Consider the following 12,467-nt stretch of genomic DNA (forward strand, 5'->3'; position numbering starts at 1 on the left):
CTCAAAAAAGTGATTCAGGATGTGTAATTGACCAAAAAGTTTATCTTTCTATAATAGGAAACATGTTTTGAAAAATGTATAAAATAAAACCTCAGCCAGATATACGTTTACTTGTTTTTTCTAAACTGAAAGTTTTCCGATATACTAATTGAGGGGTTGTATAAAATTGAGGGCCTAATTCTTCCTCTTTCTTGATGTAGGTATGGCATCACAGCTGCAGGTGTTTTCCCCCCCCATCAGTGTCGTCGAGTGCCTTCTGCAGTGCAAAGAAACTGAAAATAGAGCCTTCTGGTTGGGATGTTTCTGGACAGAGCAGCAACGACAAATACTATACCCACAGCAAAACCCTCCCAGCCACACAAGGGCAAGCCAACTCTTCTCACCAGGTAGCAAATTTCAACATCCCTGCTTACGACCAGGGCCTCCTCCTCCCAGCTCCTGCAGTGGAGCATATTGTTGTAACAGCTGCTGATAGCTCTGCCAGTGCTGCTACATCCACCTTCCAAAGCAGCCAGACCCTGACTCACAGAAGCAACGTTTCTTTGCTTGAGCCATATCAAAAATGTGGATTGAAAAGAAAAAGTGAGGAAGTTGACAGCAACGGTAGCGTGCAAATCATAGAAGAACATCCCCCTCTCATGCTGCAAAACAGGACTGTGGTGGGTGCCGCTGCCACGACCACCACTGTGACCACGAAGAGTAGCAGTTCCAGTGGAGAAGGGGATTACCAGCTGGTCCAGCATGAGATCCTTTGCTCTATGACAAACAGCTATGAAGTCTTGGAGTTCTTAGGCCGGGGAACATTTGGACAGGTGGCTAAATGCTGGAAGCGGAGCACCAAGGAAATTGTGGCTATTAAAATCTTGAAGAACCACCCCTCCTATGCCAGACAAGGACAGATTGAAGTGAGCATCCTTTCCCGCCTAAGCAGTGAAAATGCCGATGAGTATAATTTTGTTCGTTCTTATGAGTGCTTTCAGCATAAGAATCATACCTGCCTTGTGTTCGAGATGCTGGAGCAGAACTTATATGATTTTCTAAAGCAGAATAAGTTTAGCCCACTGCCACTCAAGTACATCAGACCAATCTTGCAGCAGGTGGCCACAGCCCTGATGAAGCTCAAGAGCCTTGGTCTAATTCACGCTGACCTTAAGCCTGAAAACATAATGCTGGTCGATCCAGTGCGCCAACCCTACCGAGTGAAGGTCATTGACTTTGGTTCTGCTAGTCACGTTTCCAAAGCTGTGTGCTCAACCTACTTACAGTCACGTTACTACAGGCAAGTGGCAAATGCTAAAAAGCATGTCTTCGACTAGAGATCTGTCTTTATATTTAACATACATTACAAAGGGCTACGTATAACAATGAATTTATTTACAGATTTCAACACAGAATAGGATAATATATTTTAGTATTATCCTAAATATATTTAGTATTTAATATTCCATGTGTGTGGCATTCCTATACGTAACATTATTTTATTTCTGAAATATTAACTCTAGAAAGATTAATTCAGTCTGATTCTGAAGGTTGTTCCTAGTTGAATTATAGTAGCATCTGGTTCCTTCTTTACTACCATTATACCTAATTTTCCCATTTTAAAGTGTTTTAAATATATAAGATGTTTACTTATATATGAGGAATTTGGGCATATGCTGCTATTTTTCCCAGGTTCCTATCTTGGCAGGTGAGATGCCTTGGGAATAATTCCAAGTTTAACTCTAGCAACGTTTTATTATTTTACATTTTCTTTCTTGCATAATAGAGAGAATTGGATTAGATGATTGCTAAGGTCTCTTCTCGTTTTAATATTCTCCATAGTCCTTTGAACTTATTTGCATATGAACTTATTTGGTTATCCTAAAATGGCCTTGACCCAAACACCTTATACTTCAGTGATTTATATTTCCATATTGATACTTCTAATAAAGCTATCTTTTCAATATATAATAATTATTGGGACAGAACTTAAATGCTGGTATATAGAATTTTGTCTGTACTGTAACCAAGGAGCATTACTGAAAGGGAGAAGACGGGAAAGTCTTTAAATGAGCTTTTATTTCTCAGTATGTCATTTATCTGTCTAGTTATTAATTTTAAGGAATCTTATATTTATTTTAATGGTCATGCATTAAACACAGATTGTACACTCACCCAATCACGAAGTGAAACAATAAAAAAAGATAACCCACAAAATAAGTTTTATCAAGAGATGTGTCCAACATACCAAATGCCTATAATAAATTTTGAGGAAATAGAAATTCTGAACTGAGAATTTTATATTATGTGTGAAAATAATGTAAGGACATTTTAACCTGTATAGGGACTCAGAAAATATGCCATCTACATATTTTTGTTTTTCTAATTGTGATAAAACCTACCTAACATGAAGTTTACCATTTTAACTTGTACCATTCAGTGTTGTGAAGTATCTTCATAGTGTTGTATAGCCTTCACCACTATCTATTTCCAAATTTTTTTTATCACCCAAAACAGAAACTCTGTAACCATTAAGCAGTAACTACTCCACCCTCCTACCCCCTACCCCTGTTACCTCTATTTGACTTTCTGTCTCTATGAAATTGCCTATTCTAGATATTGCATATAAGTGGAATCATACAATATTTCTCCTTTTGGGTCTGACTTACTTCACTTAGCATAATGTTTTCAAGGTTAATCTCTGAAATTCTGTAGCATGTATCAGAATTTCATTCCTTTTCAGGACTGAATAATATTCTATTGCATGTATATACCACATTTTATTTATCTATTCATCTGTTGATGGACACTTGGGTTGTTTCCACATTTTTGGCTATTGTGAATAATGATGTAATGAACATTGGCATTCAAGTGTTTGAGTCCCTGTTTTCAATTCTTTTGGGTATAAAACTAGAAGTAGAGTTGCTGGGTCATATGGTAATTCTTTAACTTTTTGAGGAACCACCAAACTGTTTTTCTCAGCCACTGCACAATTTTATATTCCCACCAGCAATGCATGAGGATTCCAATTTCTCCATATCCTCACCAATACACCAACACTTGTTATTTTCTTTCTCTCTCTCTCTCTCTTTTTTTTTTTGGATAATAGCCATCCTTATGTATGTGAAATGATATCTCATATAGTTTTGATTTGCATTTCCCTAATGATTAGTGATGGTGAGCATCATTTCATGTGCTTATTGGCTATCTGTATGTCTTCTCTGGAGAAATGTCTTAAGTCCTTTGTCCGTCTTTGAATTGGATTGTTTTTTGTTGCTGAGTTGTAGGAGTTCTTTATATATTCTGAGTATTAATCCCTGGTCAGATATATGATTTGCAGATATTTTCTCCCATTCCGTGGGGTTGTCTTTTCACTATATTGATAGTGTTGTTTGCACAAAAGTTTTAAATTTTCATGAAGTCCTATTTGTCTTTTTTGTTGTTGCTTATACTTTTGGTATATTCAAGAAATCGTCAAACCAATGTCATGAAGCTTTCCCCCATGTTTTCTTCAAATAGCTTTAGCTCTTATATTTAGGTTTTTGATCCATTTTGAGTTAATTTTTGTATGGTATAAAGTATGGGTCCAATTTCATTCTTTTGCATGTGGATATTCAGTTTTCCCAGCACCATTTGCTGAAAAGAGTGTCTTTTCTCCATTGAATGGTCTTGACACTCTTGTCAGAATCCTTTGGCCATATATATGAGGGTTCATTTCAGGGCTCTCCCTTCTGTTCCATTGTTCTAAATGTCTGTCTTTATGCCAGTGCCATGCTTTTTTGATTACTTGTAGCTTTGTAATAAGTTTTGAAATCAGGAAGTGTGAGACCTCTAGTTTTATTTTCTTTCAAGATTGTTTTGGCTTTTTTGGAGTCTCCTGAAATTCTATATGAGTTTTAGGATGGACTTTTCTATTTCTGAAAAAAACCTCATTGGTGTTTATAGGGATTGCACTGAGTCTGCAAATCACTTTGCGCGGTATTGACGTCTTAACAACATTGTCTTCCAATCCACCCTAATCTATTTTTATCTTTTCTTTTTATAGTTTTCTAAAACTCTATCACAGTAATACTTGATGATGAGCCTAAGGCAAGTGGAATAGCAGCTCAGGCATTACTTCTTTATATAAATTTTATCCACAGTGGTCCTGTGCATGTTGCATTGTTGCTTTATTAGAGTCCATTAAATCCTCACCCTCTTGTCTTTCAGAAAACCTTTCTGAAATCCTTTTGACCATTGAAGCGTTCTGGCTCCAGAGCCAGCCTTCCTCTTACCCTCCTTTTTACATTGCATTGTTTACATTGCTTCATCTTGCTGATAACATGCCAAAGTACTATCAGTTGACATAAATTTTTGCCACCATGCTGTCTCTGTTGGCCATGGGCATGGCTAAATGACTCAGGCAGTAAAAATAAAGTACTTTATTTCCTAGCCCACTGTAAATGTAAATGTAGACTAATTCCAAGAAAAGTTGCTGTCTTTGGGGCTTGAGTTTTAGGCACAAAGGTTTGTCATGCTTATAAGCTCAGTGCTTTTCCATTCTGAACAGGCTAGCTGGCCTTAAAGCTGAGATCACTTTGTTATGTACGGAAGGACAAGATCTAGATAAGGAAAACATATTTTCAGTTTATCCTAGACAAACAAACAATCCAGTTTCATCTGACACTGTAACCACAGTTAACACCTAAGCCGCAGATGTAGGAAGTTAGACTTTATGTAACATCTCTTATTTGGTTTGATGCCTCTGAGATGGATGGGAAGAAACAAGAGTGTTCATGAAGATGAGCAGAGAATGATTTGTGCTATTAAGTGATTCCAACCTCAGCTTGCTCTGGGTTCCAGTGAAATAGAGCTTTATGACTTAGGTGGAATTTTTCAATTTAAAGGAGTTTGAAGTTGGGAAATCAAAACGCAAGGATTGCTATTTCTACCTCCTGGTTATAGCAATGAAAGCCTGTTTAGTATTTGTTCTCGAAGGATGGGATGTATCTTCAAAGAGGAGAGTCACCATGTCCAAAGTACAATTAATGCCATTTTCCTACTAAAGGGAAGACTGCTAGTTTTGTTTTCCTTTTTCCTGTGCTTTAATAGGTAATCTTTTTTACTGCCCAGTTGTTAGGATGTCAGAGCTGGAAAGGGACCTAGAAGAGTAATTAACTTATTATATAGATGAAGTAGAACAAGAATTTCAGTGTATAGTTTATATTGAGGGATTGAGAAATGTTGGAGGCCAAGGGGAAAGATGATATAGTAATGAAAATATTATCAAGAGTTTTGATCTGAATTCAGAGGTGAAAACGTTCAGTCTTTAGAGGTGAACCTGCTCTAAATGATGTTCAGTAAAAGAAGATAACTTAAGTCTTTTTGCTTCCTGGAGTTTACGTAAGTCTAACATTTTTAGGCTCTAATGAAAGTGAGAAGTCCTCAATAGACTGAGCAGCCTTATTTTATTTTACTTTATTTTTACTGCTTTCCTTTTTTTTTCTTTTGATACTTAACCTTTTTGCATGGTAGATGTGGTAGAGTTAACTGTTTTGGGTGAGCTTTTACTTGAAATACTTAGCTGCTTTTGTTACTCCAGAAGCAGAGCGAGACCAAATGGAAAAACTGATTGCAGTCAGTCTTCAGGGTTTTTTTGTTTAGTGGGGCTTGGGGGATGGAATTGGTGTTTTTCTTAATTTCCCTTAAACTTTAAGCCTTAGAAGCCTAACAGTTATCACATCTTACGGCTACCTTTTTAAAGAAGTAAGTTATTGGGTGGCCTGGCCCCTCCCTGTGACCTGCCTTTTGGATTTTAAAATGTATTCCTGGTATAGTGGGAATGGCAAAATCAATCTGCTGCTCTTCAGTTGATGTTTAGGAATGTTCTAAGCCCAGTTTTTATTTTGGCACAAAGCCATTTGTATTCTCCCTGCCAGCTATTTTTGGCACTGTCATGAACTTAGAAATTAATCAGTCTGCTCAGTGAAAGTAAAAATTTTGTTCCGTTTCAATTTTAGAAAGGCTTTTATGTTTCTGGGTACTCTTACCCTCTAGTTTATTAATGCTATCAAACATGCCACAGTGGTTGTATTTAATTGAACTCTGAAATTCCATCAGTAATATGGGGCTCTAGTCACCTGCAACAGGAATATCACTTTTTTGTTTTCTTTGGCTAACAAAACCACAGTTCACATCAAATAGCCCAAAAACTGATGGTATTAGTGGTTCCACCCTTAGCTGTCAAATAGTGTAAGTCCCAGCAGGCCTGGATCTTCTGCTGTTTTTGTGCAAGGATCAGGGAAGTTTTTAGACCCTATGGAGTCCTCTAATTTATCATTTTCTAGGGGCTACTTAGAAAATTACTCTGGGAGGATATTCTTATTTAGGGAAATATCTTTATACCCTCCCCACTCAGTCTTTGTCTGCCCCCCCTCCCCCATACACACAATGCAACAATAAGCACATACTGCTTAAGAATAAAATTTGGGAAACCTAGGCACTTCATGAGGAGACATGGCCTATTAGATGGTTCCTAATGGAGAGTTCTGCTTTTCCATTTAGCTCCTGATTAATGAGGGATCTGGATCTGGAGTGTCCTTACAGATTCAAGTTCTGTGACTTGTAAGAAGGAAAGGAAATTATTTGGAGATGATAAAGTGTTTCAGAGCTCAGACCTTGGATCCAGACTGCCTGGGCTCCAGCCTTGGGCAAGTTACTTAACCTGCCAGTGCCCAGTTTCTACATCTGTAAAATGGAAATAATACTTTCTTACGTAGAATCTAAGGTGCCATTGATTATAAGATGAAATATAATATTATTTATGTACCAATAAGAAAGTAAAGACACTGCCATTAAACTAAAATATACCATTATTTGCAGGAATCTTCTTAATTTCAGAGATGTTAAAATGTGAAAAATGTGTATCTTATAATTGATTACTTAATAGTGATAATATCTGCTTTCATAGGATTGTTGTAAGAATTAAGTGAACCCCACATTTATAAAGAACTCAGTGCATGACACATACTAAGTACTATATAAGTGTCATCTATTATTATCAATATATTACCTATTATTATCATCCCCCTTTTGAATCCATTTATCTCTTAATTTTAGTTACAATTTGAAAAATACCATGTATACCACCATGCCAAATAGATGAGTATAGATGGGTATGTATTTAACTTTTACTTATTTAGAGACAGTATAATGTACTCAACTTCAGAGGTAGGCTACCAGGATTCAAATTCTAGCTCTGCCACTTATTAACTGTGTGATTTTGGGCAAATTACTTAATCTATTTGCCTCTGTTTCCTCCTCTCTAAGTATAATATAGAGGGGATAATAATTTTGCCTTGGATATATTCATATATAGAGAGCTCTTAGTTTATAGTATTACCATAGTTTTCTCTTTAAGGTTTCGTAGGGTTGGGTTTCTCATGTGGAGCATTAGCGGAAATGAATATTTCTGAAAGCACACAGAGAGTTCAAAGTTTTAAAAGAATGATGGTATAATAATAATAGTCATTGTTTTCTCTAACACTTACATAATGCTAACCATGTGCCAAGCGCTGGTCAAGAGCTTTAATATTTGAACGACATCATTATCATCATCATCATTATTTTTTACTTATTTATTTTAACCTTACCACAACCTTATGTAGTAGGAGGTACTCATCTCCATTTTATGAATGAAGAACCTGAGGCTCATAGTGGGAATCAGCCGCATAGCACAGGAAGATCAGCTCAGTGCTTTGTGACCACCTAGAGGGGTGGGATAGGGAGGGCGGGAGGGAGATGCAAGAGGGAGGAGATATGGGAATATATGTATATGTATAGCTGATTCACTTTGTTATACAGCAGAAACTAGCACACCATTGTAAAGCAATTACACTCCAATAAAGATGTTAAAAAAAAAAAAAGAACCTGAGGCTCAGAAAGATTAATTGCCTACAGCTGTTAAATAATGGAATTAGGATGTGAACCACTGTGTCTCTACAGAAGGCATTTCTGTCATAAAGGGGTATTTATTGATCAGGCCATTTAATTGATTTTTCTGTAATTAAAAAGTTTCTAAGAATAAAAAGAATAAGTCCATAATCCCTTATCTGTAATTTCTAAATTCAGAAAGCTTTCAAAGCTAAAAATCTTTTTCTAAGTTTGGTATAAACTTATTTATTGGCAAGACCTGACTTGAATCAATGTAAGGCTGTTTAAAGTATTTGTCTGGCTTAGTGTGATTGCTCATATGTTTTGTTGCAGAAGCATTAATGTGTTTGATTATGGGATGCTTCCCTAAACTCCATTGGGATTATTATGAAGTATGTAGTTTATGCATGGGTAGTACCTTTCTGAAATTAAAAAAGCTCTGAATTTCAACACACATCTGGGGCCAAGAGTTTCGAATTATGGATTTTATACCAAAGGTTGTTTTCAGTTTCATTAAATCAATGTACCTTTACCTGATACTAAAACAAGACTTAATCGACATAGTTAGTTTCCCAAAATAATGTGTAATTTTTTTAATCTGCTATTTTTGTTTTTGCTAGAGCCCCTGAAATTATTCTTGGATTACCATTTTGTGAAGCTATTGATATGTGGTCATTGGGCTGTGTGATAGCTGAGCTGTTCCTGGGGTGGCCTCTTTATCCTGGTGCTTCAGAATATGATCAGGTAAGAGTGTTTATTTGGATGGCAATAGAAAGCAAGTAGTTACTGGTGAAAGGTTCTAGAGGAATAGAAGTACTAGTGAAGTATTTAGATTGTAGGGAAAGAATAGTCCAATTAAAAATAATTTTTTAAAGAATGGAATTTTCTCTACCTGCTTCTTAGTCTGAAGTTATATTTGCAATTCTAAACTTTAAAAAGCATTTTATTTTATATTACTTTAGATTGCTACTTTTCCAGATCTGTAATGATTTATTAGAGACTTAGCTTGTCAGCCAATGTGTCTTGTGAATTAGGATATGAAAGTAGAGTAAGGATGTGAAGTTGGAATTTTAAGAGCAAACTTTGGCTCATTCAGTGCTATTTATTCCTTTTTATACATGACACACACTGAAGTAATTACTCTCTGCATACCGAAACACATTGGACCCTAGAAGTTGTGATGTGTATTAGGTCTCTGTAACATAGGATTTAGGAGGGAAATCTTATGAGTTGAAAAGTATTGTAACAAATTATCTATGTTTCAAAACAGACAAGCTTTAGAAGATATGCTACCACTTCCTAAGAAACTGGTCCTAAGGAAAAAAGTTTTGCCATGGAAGTAAATTGTGAATTCTCATTTTTTGTTCTTTCAAAAAAATGGTTCTAGCTACTATGCTGTAAGCTCTTTGAGGGCAGAGACTGTTTGATTCTACCAGTGTATCCTCAGCTACTGACATTGCATCTGGGACACAGTAGGTACATCAGGTTTTTTTTTAGTTTTTTTGAGAAATGAATGGTTATTTTGAACCATTAAAAGAGAAAAGAGCAAAATAGTGTTTTTCCCTATTCAACCTGGAATTTTGACTCCTCAGTCCATTTTAGAGTAGATGTAACATTTACCAACTTCCAAAAATTTGACTCTTTGGATTTGTCTCTGAGTGAGACATAAAAAATGATTTGTTCGTATGATAAGTAACCAGTTACATTGAGCTTTGTAATTTTTCAGTCTTTCATTCACCTTGTGAGACATGAACCACCTTCCTTATTTTAACAACAACCACAAAAAAGTGTGAGGGAGATTAAATGATGCAAAACCACAGTTACTTGAACCAATCCATTGATTCTCCTCTTTGGGTTTTAGACTCTTGAGAATCTGATGAAGCTATGGATCTTCTCAGAAAAATATGCTCACAATGTTTTATATACAAAGTTAGGGAATTCGTGGACCCCCCGATTAAGAAACCTCGCTCCTAGCAATTATAGCCTGTAAAGTGCCATTCCTAGGCCAACTGTTTTGTGGCATCTCTTCAACCTTAGAAAACAGATTGCATTGTAAATATTCCTAGGAAGTGGAACCAAATAAAATTAGATTTAGAAGCTAAGGTACAATGGGAGGTTACCTTGTAAAGAAATGATATGGTAGTTTTGAGAATTTTTGCCTGGTGCACAGATGCGAAACTGGGTTGTAGGAGAAAGTTGTTTTTTTCCCATGCTTAATAATGAATAAATAGGGTGTTGCTGTTGTAGAGCAGGATTGGGAATACTTTATCTTGATGCATCTTTGCTTATACAAAAAGGTTCCTGTGGCAGGATCCTTGTTCTTACAGCTGAGTTTTTTAAAAACTTTATTGAGATATAATTCACATACCGTATAATTCAGCCATTTAAAGTGTGCAAATCAGTGGTCTTTAGTATGTTCACAGGGTTGTGAACCATAGCCACAATCAGTTTAGAACATTTTCATGACTCTAAAATGAAACCCAGTACTTACTAGCAGTCAGTACCCATTCTTCCCTAACCACCCCACCACCACTCTGGGAGCCAGTAATCTACTTTCCATCTGTATAGATTTGCCTATTCTAGCATAGCATATTCATCACATACAATATGTGGTCTTTTGTGCTGGGCTTCTTTTACTTAGCATGATGTTTTTAATCCATGCTGTTGCCTGTATCACCACTTTTTATGGCTGATCAATGTTTCATTGTGTGTGTGTATGTATATATGTATATATATGTGTGTGTGTGTGTGTGTGTATATATATATGTATGCCACGTTTTTTTATGTGCTCATCTGTTGATGGACACTTGGGGTGTTACCACCTTTTGGCTGTCGTGAATAATGGTGCTATGAATATTGGTGTACCAGGGTTTAAGTCCCTGTTTTCCGTTCCTTTGGGTATAAAGCTAGAAGTAGAATTGCTGGGTCATATGCTAATTCTATGTTTAACTTTCTGAGGAACCAACAAACTGTTTTCCACAGTGGTTATACCATTTTACATTCCTACCAACAATGTACAAGAGTTGCAGTTTCCCTACATCCTTCATCCTTGCCAACGCTGGTTATTTTCTTTCTTTTTAAAAAAAAATGATAGCCATCCTTATGGATATGTAGTGATAGCTCATTGTGGTTTTGATTTATATTTCTCTAATGATTAGTGATGTTGAGCATCGTTTTATGTGCTTATTGGGCATCTGTATATCTTCTTTGGAGAAGTCTATTCAAGTCCACTGCCCGTTTTTGAATTTTGTTGTTGTTGTTGTTGTTGTTGAGTTGTAGGAGTTCTTTCTGTATTCTTATTATTAATCCCTTATCAGGTAAGTGATTTGCAGATACTCTCTCCCATTCCATGGGGTTCCCTTTTCACTCGGTTTAGAGTATTTGCACAAAAGTTTTAAATTTTGATGAAGTCCAATTTGCTTATTTTTTCTTTTGTTGCTTATACTTGTATCATATCCAAGAAATCATTGCCAAATCAAGTGTCATGAACCTTTTCTCCTATGTTTTCTTCTAAGAGTTTTATAGTTTTAGCTCTTACATTTAGGTTTTTGAGTCATTTTAAGTTAATTTTTGAATATGTTGTAAGGAAAGGGTCCAGTTTCTATCTTTTACATGTGGGTGTTCAGTTATCCCAGTACTATTTGCTAAAAGACTGTTCTTTCCCCAAGAATTGTCTTGGCATCCTTGTCAAAAATCGGTTGACCATAAGTAAGTATAATGATTTATGTCTGGATTGTCAATTCTGTTCCATTGATCTATACTCCTATATCTATACTTATGCCAGTACCACACTGTTTTGATTACTATAGTTTGGTAGTAAGTTTTTTTCTTTCTTTTTTTTTTCAATTGAAGTATAGTTGATTTACAATGTTGTGTTAGTTTCAGGTATACAGCAAAGTGATTCCGGTGTGTGTGTGTGTGTGTATTCTTTTTTCAGATTCTTTTCCATTATAGGTTATTATAAGATAATGAATATAGTTATCTGTAGTGTGTATCTGTTAATCCCAGACTCCTAATTTATCCCTCCCCTCCCATTCCCCTTTGGTAACTGTAAGTTTGTTTTCTATGTCAATGAGTCTATTTCTGTTTTGTAAATAAGTTCATTTGTATCATATTTTAGATTCCACATATAAGTGATATCATATGTATTTGTCTTTCTCTGGTGGTAGTCAGTTTTGAAACCAGGACTTTATTCTTTTTCAAGATTGTTCTGGCTATTTGGGGTCCCTTGAAATTCCATATAAATTTTAGGGATTTTTCTATTTCTGCCCCCCAAAAATTATTGATTTGTTTTTAATAGGGATTGTTTGAACCTGTAGATCACTTTAGGAAGTATTGCCATCTTAACAATATTGGCTTCTGATCCATAAACATGATCAGATTTATTTAGGTTTTCTTTAGCAGTGTTTTATAATTTTCAGAGTTCAAGTTTTATACTTCTTTTGTTAATTTTATTTCTAAGTATTTTTTTTTTGATGCTATAGTGAGTAGAATTATTTTCTTAATTTTATTTTAAAGATCCTTCTTTTTAAAATTTATTTATTTATTTATCTCTGCAATGGGTCTTCGTTGCTGCG

General features: G+C 35.6%; 1 protein-coding gene across 1 annotated transcript in view; it reads left to right on the top strand.

Moving 5' to 3' along the window:
- Positions 1-202: 202 nt before the first annotated feature.
- HIPK1 (homeodomain interacting protein kinase 1) overlaps positions 203-12,467 on the top strand; it is a 39,390-nt gene continuing 27,125 nt past the window's right edge. The window contains 3 exon segments of the mRNA XM_036850454.1: positions 203-229; positions 231-1,279; positions 8,511-8,634. Coding sequence (XP_036706349.1) covers positions 203-229; positions 231-1,279; positions 8,511-8,634 — 1,200 coding nt within the window.

The sequence above is a fragment of the Balaenoptera musculus genome, chromosome 1 (genome assembly GCF_009873245.2).
Source record: "Balaenoptera musculus isolate JJ_BM4_2016_0621 chromosome 1, mBalMus1.pri.v3, whole genome shotgun sequence".
NCBI classification, from domain to species: domain Eukaryota; kingdom Metazoa; phylum Chordata; class Mammalia; order Artiodactyla; family Balaenopteridae; genus Balaenoptera; species Balaenoptera musculus.